General features: G+C 51.9%; 6 protein-coding genes across 6 annotated transcripts; 5 read left to right on the forward strand and 1 right to left on the reverse strand.

Moving 5' to 3' along the window:
* Nucleotides 1–476: 476 nt before the first annotated feature.
* On the forward strand, nucleotides 477–2,458 carry Z517_11190 (uncharacterized protein; the record flags this gene model as incomplete). Its single annotated transcript, XM_013424798.1, has 2 exons — nucleotides 477–603; nucleotides 657–2,458. The coding sequence occupies 2 exons, from the start codon at nucleotides 477–479 to the stop codon at nucleotides 2,456–2,458; spliced, it is 1,929 nt and encodes a 642-aa protein (XP_013280252.1).
* Nucleotides 2,459–2,894: 436 nt separating this feature from the next.
* Nucleotides 2,895–4,744, forward strand: Z517_11191 (uncharacterized protein; the record flags this gene model as incomplete). Its single annotated transcript, XM_013424799.1, has 4 exons — nucleotides 2,895–4,105; nucleotides 4,164–4,297; nucleotides 4,362–4,565; nucleotides 4,632–4,744. The coding sequence occupies 4 exons, from the start codon at nucleotides 2,895–2,897 to the stop codon at nucleotides 4,742–4,744; spliced, it is 1,662 nt and encodes a 553-aa protein (XP_013280253.1).
* A 486-nt stretch (nucleotides 4,745–5,230) lies between these two features.
* Z517_11192 (uncharacterized protein) lies at nucleotides 5,231–7,200 on the forward strand (the record flags this gene model as incomplete). Its single annotated transcript, XM_013424800.1, has 7 exons — nucleotides 5,231–5,467; nucleotides 5,532–5,754; nucleotides 5,807–5,875; nucleotides 5,937–6,272; nucleotides 6,336–6,623; nucleotides 6,684–6,912; nucleotides 6,978–7,200. 7 exons carry the CDS (start codon nucleotides 5,231–5,233, stop codon nucleotides 7,198–7,200), a joined length of 1,605 nt encoding a protein of 534 aa, XP_013280254.1.
* A 392-nt stretch (nucleotides 7,201–7,592) lies between these two features.
* Nucleotides 7,593–8,764, forward strand: Z517_11193 (uncharacterized protein; the record flags this gene model as incomplete). The annotated part of the gene is made up of 4 exons (XM_013424801.1): nucleotides 7,593–7,668; nucleotides 7,694–8,003; nucleotides 8,072–8,442; nucleotides 8,505–8,764. 4 exons carry the CDS (start codon nucleotides 7,593–7,595, stop codon nucleotides 8,762–8,764), a joined length of 1,017 nt encoding a protein of 338 aa, XP_013280255.1.
* Nucleotides 8,765–8,825: 61 nt separating this feature from the next.
* Nucleotides 8,826–10,363, reverse strand: Z517_11194 (uncharacterized protein; the record flags this gene model as incomplete). Its single annotated transcript, XM_013424802.1, has 2 exons — nucleotides 8,826–9,973; nucleotides 10,036–10,363. 2 exons carry the CDS (start codon nucleotides 10,361–10,363, stop codon nucleotides 8,826–8,828), a joined length of 1,476 nt encoding a protein of 491 aa, XP_013280256.1.
* A 1,001-nt stretch (nucleotides 10,364–11,364) lies between these two features.
* On the forward strand, nucleotides 11,365–12,533 carry Z517_11195 (uncharacterized protein; the record flags this gene model as incomplete). Its single annotated transcript, XM_013424803.1, has 3 exons — nucleotides 11,365–11,420; nucleotides 11,482–11,844; nucleotides 11,921–12,533. 3 exons carry the CDS (start codon nucleotides 11,365–11,367, stop codon nucleotides 12,531–12,533), a joined length of 1,032 nt encoding a protein of 343 aa, XP_013280257.1.
* Between the last annotated feature and the right edge of the window lie 62 nt (nucleotides 12,534–12,595).

Below are 12,595 nucleotides of genomic sequence, written 5' to 3' on the forward strand. Positions count from 1 at the left end.
GCACGTTCACATTTCCAGGTCTAGATGCGGCTCTCAGTTCGCAGGCCACTTTAACCTGTTTTCGCAGATGTGGTACCCGCTCCAATTCCGGACAGCTATCTAGAGGAGGAGGTCAATTTACCCCTTAGCCCCTCAAGATTCCATTACGGACGGCATGTGCTTTGGGTTGATGCATGTTGCCAGGACATGACCTTCGTGGGCGATTCCACCTCGCCGCACGGAACCGGAAAGGACTGAGGGAGAAGGAGTAGATGGAATATGATGTGCAAATATCGGCAATGGCCAAAGGCTGTTGCAAGAAGGCCTTTTCGAACATCGGACCTGGCTTCTCAACTGGGTGCTCCTAATACTTACCGCTTGATTCCTCGGCCTGTCTCTACCATCCTTGTCCTTTGCCATTTTTCCTTAGGGTTAGTTGTCTTTGCTCACGGCCTGTTGTATTGAGAGTTGTATCTGGAGTCAGAACAAACGCTAGGATGCCAGGAGTTTACCGTCACGTCAATGGAGAAGCCAACGGCCACTGCAACGGCGTGGGTTCAGATGGCGATTTGAATAGCCACACATATCCATCTCGGCCCGTCGTCATTGCCGGATGCTCAGGCGGTATGTTTACGGACAAGTCTACGATGAATGTTTGTTGACATCCCATTTTCTAGGAACGGTCGACCGAGCTCGTGCTCTCTTGGACCTTTCTCAAATCCCTGAGATTGACGTTATAACGGGGGATTGGATGTCCGAGGCTGATATGACGGTCAATGGACTGAAGAGATGGCAGCTCAAGAAGACGCTCCAGAATGTCAACGCCCTCGGACAGTCTCGCGAGGGCTATCACTCCAACTTTCTCACCAAGATTGAGCCAGCCTTGAAGTATCTGGCGCAAAACGGGACCAAGGTCGTCTGTAACGCGGGCGGCAGCAACCCTCACGGCCTGGCCGAAGCATTGAAGGAGAGGATACAGCACCAGGGCTTAGATCTGAAGGTTGGCTGGATCGAGGGTGACGATGTGAGCGAGGCCGTTCTCGATTTGGTTCACTCGAAAACGGCCAAGTTGACCAATATTACCACGGGCAGAGACATTGAGGAGTGGATGTTTGACCCCATTAGCGCTCAGTGCTATCTGGGAGCGTTTGGAGTGGCCCGTGCCCTGAAGGACTGTGACATTGTCATCTGTGGAAGAGTGGCCGACTCCTCTCCCTGCATCGGAGCAGCCATGTGGTGGCACAACTGGACCCGGGACAATATCCAAGAGCTTGCCTCGAGTCTTGTTGCAGGCCACTTGATCGAGTGCAGCACCTATGTCACTGGTGGCTGCTATTCGGGCTTCAAAAAATGGAAGGGCACCGCTGTCGACCTGGGTTTTCCGATTGCTCACATCGATCACAAAGGTGGCATCGAAATTACCATGGAACCTGGGAGAGACGGAGAAGTGTCGATCGACACGGTCAGCTCCCAACTTTTGTACGAGATTCAAGGTCCTCTGTACTATAACTCGTCGGTGGTCGCCAACTTGGAGAACATGCAATTGGAGCAGACTGGTCCAAACAGAGTGCGTGTCACCGGGATTGAAGGGTTACCACCACCACCGACGACCAAAGCAGGCATCACAGCGTTTGGCGGGTACCGAGCCGAATACCATGTATACCTGACTGGCCTCGATATCGCTGAAAAAGCCGAGATGGTGAAGCAGCAAACCCTTGCAGCAATGGGACCCACCGTGCAGAAGCAATTCTCTCTCCTGAAATTCCAGGTCATCGGCGAGCCGAATCCCAATGCTCGAACACAAGATGCCGCCACAGTTGACATGCGTATATTCGCACAGAGTCAGGATGAAAGCCTGCTAGGTCCGGACAAGTTTTTGACCTGGTGTAAAATGAACATCCTCCAAGGATGTCCGGGTTTGACACCAACAAACGATCCTCGACAAGGCACAGCCAAGCCGTACTACGAATATTGGGTCACTCTTATTGACCAAGCACTGGTCAAAGAAATGGTCCATTTACCAGACGGCACCGTTGTTGACATTCCAGCTCCAGATTTCACTCGATCCTACCCTGTACAGCAAAAGTCTTATGACACTGCAGATCCTTTACCAGCTGACCACTGGGGTCCGACTCTCCGGGCGCCTCTCGGACGCGTCGTTCTCGGACGTTCAGGAGACAAGTCATCTGACGCCAACTTGGGCCTCTTTGTCCGGCACCAAGACGAATGGGACTGGCTTCGGTCGACATTCTCAGTTGCAAAACTGGTGGAGCTGCTCGCCGACGACTACAAAGGCAAGCCAATTGATAGGTTCGAGGTAGCCGGCCTGAAAGCTGTTCACTTTCTGCTACGGGATCATTTGGATCGGGGCTACAATGCTGGAGCTGGACTGGATTGTCTCGGAAAAAATTTGGTAGAGTACATTCGCGCCAAACAAATAGACATACCCGTTGCTTTTCTGGAGCGGGCAGATATATAGCACACATGGGTAGACGTATTGCTTCATTCGCTGTTAAATAGCCTTGTAGATCTCCAAACCACCATTTCAGACCATAGACGAATGACATTCCCTCAGAAAAATGCATGCCAGAACCCGGACCCTTACAACTCTACTGTCCCCTTTGAATCATGACTCTTGCTGGTAAACCAATAACTACACTTAATATCACGAGACTTTGCAAGGTCGGTCATACCGTAAATCATCTCGTGATCTCGATATAAATGCAAAATTTGTCGTTTGTCGTTCGCTACGATCGGTGAGTTATGCGGCGGTCTTTGTCGGCCAGCGGATCAAATATCTGGTGCCTTTCACCTTCCGCAATTCTATGAACTCGATCTATCTGTCTCAAGGTTATACATCAGTTTGAAATCCAACTCTTTACAACACCTCAAAGACGCTCAACGCAGAACAAAACATGGCGAACGGCGAAACGAATGGAGTCCACTCGGAGTCCAATGGGGTCGTAAATGGCGAAGTCCAGCATTGCGACGTCGTGATCGTGGGTGCCGGTTTCAGTGGCATGTACGGACTTCATCGGCTGCGCAAACTGGGCTACAAGGTCAAGGCATTCGAAATGGGAGGCGACTTTGGCGGCGTGTGGTACTGGAATCGCTACCCAGGAGCCCGTGTTGACTCGGAATGGCCATACTACCAACTCAGTCTTCCCGAAGTCTGGAAGGATTGGAATTTCACCGAACGCTTTCCCAGCCACACTGAGATCCGCAACTATTTCGCCCACGTCGACAAGGTACTGGATATCCGCAAGGACGTGGTGTTCAACGCGAGGGTGAACTCTTGTACCTGGGACGACAAGGAGCATCGGTGGACAGTCAAAACCGAGGCCGGCCACACGACTGTGTGCAAATACCTCTTCCTCTGTACAGGGCTCCTTCATCGCCGACACTATCCCGAGTTTCCAGGTTTCGACCAATACGAGGGAGAAGTGCACCATTCCGGATTTTGGCCAGAGGACCTAGACGTGACTGGGAAGAGGGTGGTCGTGGTCGGTGCCGGGGCGACGAGTATCCAGATTGTGCAAGAGTTGACCAAGAAAGCAAGCCACCTGTCGATGTTGATGCGGCGTCCCAGCCTGTGCCTGCCCATCCGGAACCGCCCTATCAGCGAGGCGGAACAGGACGGCATGAAGCCTTACTACGACGTGCTCTTCAAGGCCGGCCGGAAATCTGCGGGCGGCTTACCCAGGGGGCCTCCCGATGCCTCAATCTTCGATGTCTCGGACGCCGAACGAGAGCAATACTACGAAGAGCTCTGGAAGTGTGGATCCTTTTCCTTTGGAGCTTCCAATTACAAAGAGATATATTTCGACCAGAAAGCAAATCGCATTGCGTACGACTTCTGGGCCAAAAAAACACGGGCTCGCATGTCGAACCCCGTAAAGAGAGACTTGATGGCCCCTCTGGAGCCTCCCTACCCCATTCTGACCAAGCGATGCCCCTTGGAGATCGACTATTACGAAATGCTGGATCAGGACCATGTCGACATTGTGGATCTAAACACCAATCCTATCAAAACGTTTACTCCTACAGGAATCGCTTTTGCCGATGGCACCGAGAAAGATTTTGACATCGTCATCCTGGCCACGGGCTTTGAGAGCTTCACTGGCTCGTAAGTTCTCTTGTTGTGTGCGTGAGACATGCTCTTCTTTCAGCTGACTGGATCCTAGGGTTTCAAACATGGGCTTGTGTGACAAACACGGGGTGGACATTAAAAACATATGGTCCAAGGATGGAATCAATACGTATCTAGGCATGATGGTCCGTGGTTTCCCCAACTGCTTTATGGTCTACAGTCCACAGGGTAAGTGTTGCACTCCGTTCCTCCTCAACTCCGGTACTCTGTCCTGATCCTCGAATGCTTGCAGCCCCGACTGCGCTTTCCAATGGGCCGACAATCCTGGAATGCCAGGTGGACTGGGTGGTCGATGCCATTGACAAGCTGGAGAAGGAAGGTATCGAAACGATAGAGCCGACGCAGGAAGCACAGGATGCGTGGGGACAAATGATTCACGACATGAGCATGAAGACATTGTTCCCCTTGACGAATTCCTGGTGGACAGGTGGCAACAGTAAGTTTTGGGACTTTCTCGTCCATCCCTTTGACGCCAGTTCTAACGTTTTTTTTTTTCACCTAGTCCCTGGGAAAAAGATCCAAATGCTCACCTACACGAATGGCATTGCTCAGTACGAACCACAATGTCGGGAGACCCTCGATGGTTGGAAAGGATTTGAAATCGTCAAGGCATAAATGATATTCAGACTATACAACCCAGGATAGCATAGAAATGTTACATGCCACTTCAGAGCGAGATGATAGGATATGTAATTGTATCTCCAAACAGTTGAGATACACATTCATCTAGACAGCTCCAAAGCATAAAAGTCATACGCTACTTCAATACACCAGCCATGAAGTGCATTTGGAAACTTTGTGTTTCTGTCGTTCCACGAGCAGACCCCATGGCACAATAGACGTGGTCTGACATTCTGAACGGGTCACACCGTGTCGTTTCGATGGGAGTCCCCCATTTTCCCCGGTCGTATGCCATCGTCCCCCACGGGATAGGCATGTCGTTTCAATCGAGTCGTTTGTTTTGACGGTCGCCAACTATTGAACGGCGTCACTTCATGTCTATGGCCAGTATTAATGGGAGAAGGGGTCTGAGGCTGACCTGCTTCTGTTCAATCCAAGTGTCGTCAAAGCGGGGTTTCTCATTCTCAAACAATGGCCGTCATGTCTGCATTCTCGCAAACCATAGCGCTCTCGCGTCAAGTGCCGCTCTATCTATTTGGCTTCATCATTGCCATCATCATATACAGTCTATCTCGTATTCTCCGTCGTTCTGCACAACGCGTACCCGACGCTCCATGGCTGCGAATATCAAATCTACCTGGGAAGGCGGGCGAACTAGAAGATGCGCGGCTTTATGTCAAGAACGGACACGAGGTCATCTGCCTGGGTTACGAGAAGGTGAGATTCAGAACGACCTCGACAGCGAGCATGGGGCAAAGCTGATCTACGGCATCACTTTCAGTACACCAAGAAAGGCCAGAATTGGCTCATGAGAACCCCCGAGGGATTTCAGTTTGTGTACCATCCGAGATACATCGAAGAGGTTCGCTCAGCCAAAGACACGGAGCTGTGGAACTTGCCAGCCAACAACGAACTGGTGCAAACGCGTTATACCATGCACAAGAACTTGGAATACGATCAATATCACTTCAACGTCGTCAGCAAACAATTGACTCAGAGCCTGGGTACGTTGCTCCGACTCATCTCTTCAAGATGGACTAACCCCAAGTGACACAGGGCCTGGGCTTCCTGCCATTGTCGACGAATGTTTCGGGGCATTCCACGACTTGATAGGGGAACCAAAGGGTATTTCGTTCTCCATATTCTGTGCCACCGAATAGGATACAGGCTTAAACCTTTTGAACAGAATGGAAATCAATGGTCATGTTCCCCGTCTCTTTCAACATCGTGACTCGAACTGCAAACCGCCTTTTGTTCGGCGCAGATCTCGCCAGGAACAAGGAGTTTTTGAAACTCGCCATCGAATACAGCGACACGTTCTTTGCTGGTGCCAACATGATCCGCCATTATCCGCCATGGACGAAACGCCTGGCGTTATACCTCAAGACGGGCATGTACTCGCAACAGACGCAGGCGAGGAAACATCTCTATCCTCTGCTGCGGTCTCGTATCGCAGCAATGGAGAAGGCAAAAAGAGAAGGCACGTATGAAGAGTTTGAAAGGACAAAGCCAGCCGATACTGGTGAGTTTTCTATTATGCCACCTGAATGTCGAGGGCGGACCAGTGTGTTGACGATTCGAACAGTCCAGTGGGTTCTCGACATTACCCCTCCGGAAAGGCTGCACGACCTCAACGATATCATGATGAGACTCGTTCACATCCTCACCGCGGCGGTGCATACCAGCAGTGTCACCTACCTCAATGCACTCTACGACCTCGCCCAGCATCCCGAGATTCACGACGAACTCCGTGAAGAGATCAACAACGTGTTCGCCTCCGAGGATGGTGTGTGGAAGAAGCAGGGTCTGACCAAAGCAATGAAACTGGACAGCTTCATCAAGGAGAGTGCGAGGTTTCATCCCTTCCAAGCAGGTACGATTGCCGGTGTAACTCCAGGGGTGATGGTAGTATCGGAACTAATCTCCAATACAGGCACGATGGACCGAATCGCAATGAAGGACTATACACTCAGCGACGGCACCGTCGTCCCCAAAGGAACATACATGATTACTCCGTCGTCAGCGGCCAACTTCGACACGGAAATCTGGGGTCCTGACGCCCTGGAATTTGATCCGTGGAGATTCCAGAAGAGGCGGCTCGAGAAAGGCCAGGAGACGCTACACTCGATGGTCCAAACGACACCTCAATTTACCTATTTCGGGTATGACATATAATTGGACACCTTGTGTAAAGAACTTAGTTTTTAGCTGACATTTTGCGACACAGTCACGGGAGACACGCGTGCCCAGGTCGATTTTTCGCCGTCAACGAGATCAAGGTGCTCCTGATTTATACCCTGACGCATTACGACATCAAATTTCCGGACAAGAGTCCAAAGCCAGAGCTGATGTGGTTCTCTGGCAAGTCTATGCCCGATATGACCGCCGAGATTATGTGGAAGTGGAGAGAGAACGTCTCTGTTCCTTGGAATGATGTTTCTGGAGCATGAATTGTTGCCATCGCGAGATTTTGATGGAATCGAGAAACCTAAAAGACTTTTACTCGTCGAATAATTTTATATTTTCTTGATGGTAAACTTGTAGAGGCTTCCGAGAACGAAGATTTCCTTTTTTTTTTTTGTTCCTGATTCGAGCCTTATAGAGTCTCTGGCATAGCCTTCTGTAGATTTACTAGCACGAATACGAATTTAAATAGAGAGCTGGTAAAACTGAAATCAATAATTTCTTGGTCCACAAGCACGAGTTCCAGACCAGTCGTTACCTACGACATAGGGGAGGCTGTGGTGCATCTTGGAATTTATACACCTGTTCAAAAGCGACTGGAGGAGCTTCAAGTTCTCAATCACTCCGATCAACCCGACAAAATCTAGAACAATTGAAAATGCTCAATGTTGTGCTCGCAGGGGGACGGGGAGGCAAGTCGTCCCTGTCAATTTCTGAAGCTCTTGCTCACATATGTGTCCTACTGACAGATATATTCAGGTGTGGGAAAGGAAATATCAGACGCTCTGCTGGAGAGAGGAAACGCCAGGGTCACCGTCTTCACGAGGAAATCGGCTCACAAAGCAGCTGGCCAGGCATCCGAGAATGATGATGCTGACCAAGGCAATGGCCCCAACTATAGGGTCGTAGAGGTGGACTACCTCGACACGGACGAATTAGTGCTCAACCTGAAAGGCGTCGACGTTGTCTTGAGCTTTGTGCTGGACTATGAGAACCGGGTGCAAAAGGCTCTTATCAACGCATGCGTGTTGGCCAAGGTCAAGAGATTTGCGCCAAGTGAATGGGTCTGGTAAAGATCCCCTCCCTGAGAATGTATCGTGTACACAGAGCATTCTTTGGCTAAGAAGGCGTCTACAGGGGCAACTACTCTGGCATCGAGCTATTCAAGTACAAGGACGAGATACGACAATACCTGGAGCACCTCAACGCTCGGGAAACCGTGCTCGAGTACTGTCTCTTCCAGCCCGGCATGTTCATGAACTACCTGAGCTTCCCCAAGCCGTCGGCGGAGCACCTGCACCCCTCGCCGATTCCCATCGACATTCAAAACTGCAAGGCTCTGGCGCTGAAGGGCGAAGAGCCACATGTTGTCTTCACCACCGTCCAGGATCTGGCCAGAGTGGTCGCTCTCGCCGTCGAATATGAACAGCCCTGGCCGCCGGTTGGCCATATTCAGGGCTCGAGGACCACTATACAAGATCTCGTCAAATTGGGAGAGGAAATCCGAGGTACGTAAAGAGCCTATTTGCGCGCTCTGCTCTGCACAGAGACGTACTGACAACAACGTTAGGAAAACCGTTCCAAACATACTCAATTCCTCGGGAGGACGTCGAGCTCGGGAAGCTGGAAAGTCCGTGGATCCCTCGCATCATCCACTCCTCAATACCGCCGGAAAAGATCGAAGAAATGAGCAGACAATTGGCCACCAATTGGCTTTTAGCTGCCTCTCGAGGCTGTGTCGACATGTCGCCAACCTGGAACCGTCTCCTACCTGAGTTCAAACCAACTACGGTCGAGGAGTTTCTCAGAGAGCATTTTTCAGCTGATTGAAAAGAGGGAAACGCAAGTTAGACAAATGTTGCACCGTTCTACTTAGACAGGCACTTCGACTTTACATTGCTATGTACATTGTTTTCAGCTGTGTCCAGTCGTCCACGGCGGTTTTTCCAAGCTCCCTCCCTTCTCCGCTTTGCTTCACTCCGCCGAAAGGCATGTCGTGGGTCATCATAGGGCTGGTACAGTTGATCCCGACGGTTCCAGACTCAAATGCCCTCCCAACCCTCAACGCGCGCGATATGTCCTTTGTATAGACACTCGCATAAAGGCCGAACTCGCTATCGTTAGCTCGCCTGATGACGTCTTCTTCTGTTTCAAACCCTTTGACGCAGGCGACCGGCCCAAATATCTCTTCTCTCATCACCCGGCTTTGTTCGTCGGGCTCGTAGATGATGGTCGGCTCGACGAAAAACCCTCGTTGACCTTCCCTTTTGCCTCCGGCTATAATCCCATACCCTGACCGCTCAGCTTCTTTGATGTAGGACAAAATCGACTCGAACTGAGACTGAGTAGCTTGTGGACCCCTCCGTGTTCCCGGGACTCTAGGATCGTTGCCCGAGGATGGATTCGCTCCGAGGTCTTTTAATGATTGAACGAATTTCTGGCAGAAAGCTTCCATTGCTGTCTTTGCAACGTAGACACGAGTGCTGGCTATACAGGCCTGTCCCGAGTTGAGGAGAATCGACTTGGCGGCCGCTTCGGCGGCTTTGTCCAAATCAGCGTCCTCAAAAATGACCAGGGGGCTCTTCCCTCCCAGTTCTAGGGTGACCATTTTGAGATTGGATTTGGCGGCCGCTTCCTTGATCGCCTTGCCCGTTCGGACGGAGCCCGTAAAGGAGATTTTGCGGATCTTCATGTGCGACGCCAATGCGGCTCCACAAGGTGTGCCAAAGCCACTCAGAACGTTGAGAACTCCGGGAGGGAACCCTGCAGCCCGTGCAAGACTGGCGACGTAGAGGCTCGTGAGTGGCGCCTTTTCGGATGACTTGACCACCAAGGTATTGCCGGCAATTAGTGCAGGTGCCATTTTGAACATCAGCATCGTCACTGGAGCGTTCCACGGGGTGATCGCGGCGCAAACGCCATACGGTTCTCTGAGAGTTAGGTTCAGAAATCCAGGGGTCTGGGTCGACGACGTCCCCTGAACATCCGTGGCTTTGCCAGCCATGTATCTCAAGAACCTCGCTGAGGCAAGACCCTCGGCTTTATTCCCATGTCAGCACTAGACAGGCGAGCGGCAACGCAGCAGAAGAGGGCTTACTTACTATAAGTCCCCACTGGTCGGCCCATGCTCGATGCTTCGATGAGAGCGAGTTTGGAATTGCTCTGTTCCACCAGGTCCGCGAGCTTGTAGAAGTACGCCGCGCGTTGAAAGCCGCCCAGTGCCGACCATGCTGGGAATGCCGCCTCAGCTGCACTCACGGCGAGGTCCACGTCGGCCGCCGACGCCTCGGAGACATGTTGAAAGATCTCCTCGGTCGCTGGGTTGATGACGGGGAAGGTTTTGCCATCCTTTGCCTCGACAAACTCGTTATTGATGAAGAGGCGGGTTTCGACGTCCCCCACGTCGGGAACTCCTGCATCAGATACCATGATGTGCGTGGCGATTCTGGTTTAGTTGTGACGAGAGCCAGAATATGATGCTGAGCAGTGACTGTGCGGGCTGTGAGCAAGTCATTCTTTCTTGAACCTAGCATCATCTGAATTTTTCAGTTTCTCTTTAGGCCACATAAAGCCTGTACTGTAACATCTAGATTGGCAGGTGCAAAAAGGTGTCGTTCTTCGCGACATCGTTGACCCCACAGTCTCCAGCTTTGGCCAGCTCGTGTACCTCCCAAGTGCCTAGCTTTATGTGGAAGGTGGCCCCTCTCTTGGCCACTATACCCAGAAGATTAGACGAGGGAGCTACACGATCACGTGGGTGGTGGATTCTTCTGAGCCACGTGTGAGCCTAATCTATTAGTAGCTTAGCCGACGTCGTGGGTCCCAGCCTACTTCTGGCTAGGCTACTTCAATGGAGGAGTGGAATCACGACTCGACTCCCCTCTCGAAGAACCCATCGAGTCGGAGTCGCATTTGGAGTGAGGCTCGTGCTGGTCCTGGCCTATAGTTGCCGACGCTCCTCCTCGTAGCCATTCGGGGACCTTTAATGATGCTCAAGAACAAACGTGTCCAAGATACGAGTCGTTGGTCACGATATCCCCCGCAAAACCCACCCCCAGAATAACTCTTAAAAAAGACGTAATTTACACCGTCAAACTCATGAGTTCAAGGCAAGCAAAGTACTAGAATCATTACCCTCTCCCAAGTATTGCAGCAAAGATGTCTCGAGACAATCCAGAAGCGGCCAAGAGGATGTTCGACCAGCCTCAGCCACATAGCTTGCTGGGATACCACCGACAGTTGGCACCTGCTGCCAGTCTCAAAGTCAGCCCTTTATGTCTAGGTGCGAGCTCAATCCAACAAGTAGAGAAGACGGGTGTTCTGAGATCCCTCCACAGGCGCAATGAACCTTGGCGAGGCCTGGAAAGTATATGGAAAACTGCAACCTCGGTCGAGATAGAGCGAAGCTGATAAATTCCCCAAAGTACTTTATGGGTGCGGTCGACAAGACAGTAGCATTTGAAATCCTCGACTGTTTTTACGAGCGGTATGTTTTCTACCAAAATGGCCGTGGCCCTTTCATGACGCTCACCTACTGCGTGACGCAGTGGGGGAAATTTTATCGACACGGCCAGCGACTACCAGGACGGTGAGTCGGAGGCCTTCATTGGAGAATGGATGGCTGCCCGGGGCAATCGAGACGAGATGGTCATCTCCACCAAGTACGGCACCGGTTGGAAGAAATACCTCAAGGGGGACGTGATCCAGACCAATTTCGGGGGACTCAACGCCAAGAATCTCCGCCATTCGTTGGATGCGTCACTGCGAAAACTCCAGACCGACTTTGTCGACATCCTCTACGTGCATTGGTGGGACTATGCGGCCAGCATCCCCGAGATTATGCACGCTCTCAACGACGTCGTGGCCCAGGGCAAAGTCCTGTACTTGGGAATATCTGCCACGCCGGCCTGGTCAGTATATTATCTTTGGTGACGCGGTCGGGTGAAATACTCTGCCAGCCGCGCAGCCCGCTGACGGAAGATCTAGGATCGTGGCAAGGGCAAACGAGTACGTAAGGTGCCATAACCTGAGGCCCTTTGTCATCTACCAAGGACGGTGGTCGGCAGCTTGCCGAGACCTCGAGCGAGAGATAATCCCGATGTGCAGAGCCGAAGGCATGGCGATCGGCCCGTGGGGTGTCATGGAGGGAGGAAAATTCAAGACCAAGGAGGAGAGAGAGGCGGGATCTGTCCGGGGCCGGCTCTATCCTGGATCAGAGGCCGAACTCCGAGTGTCGGAGGCTCTTGAGGCGATCGCACAGCGCAAACAAGCGCGCCTCACCGACATTGCTCTGGCGTATGTCATGCACAAGACCCCCTACGTCTTCCCCGTGGTGGGTGCGCGGACGCCCGAACAACTCAAGCAAAACATCGAGGCCTTGTCCGTGAGCCTCAGCCGGCACGACATGGAAAAGATCGAGAGTGTCGCCGCCTTTGACCGAGGGTTTCCCTATAATGTCCTCATGCTTGACAACCAAGCACAGCCAGAGGATGTTTCAGGTCATCTGAGCTACAACGATGTCCCTCAAAATCGTGCTTATGGCCATGTCAGGACGGTGCGGTATCCCCAGGCACTCTCTGGAGGTCCATTGGAGAATTAGTTTCAGCGCGAGAGGGCTCCCGTCGGGGACGCTGTCATACCGATTTTCGGGGCTTGCGAGCA

Source organism: Fonsecaea pedrosoi (assembly GCF_000835455.1).
Source record: "Fonsecaea pedrosoi CBS 271.37 unplaced genomic scaffold supercont1.7, whole genome shotgun sequence".
In the NCBI taxonomy this organism is placed as follows: domain Eukaryota; kingdom Fungi; phylum Ascomycota; class Eurotiomycetes; order Chaetothyriales; family Herpotrichiellaceae; genus Fonsecaea; species Fonsecaea pedrosoi.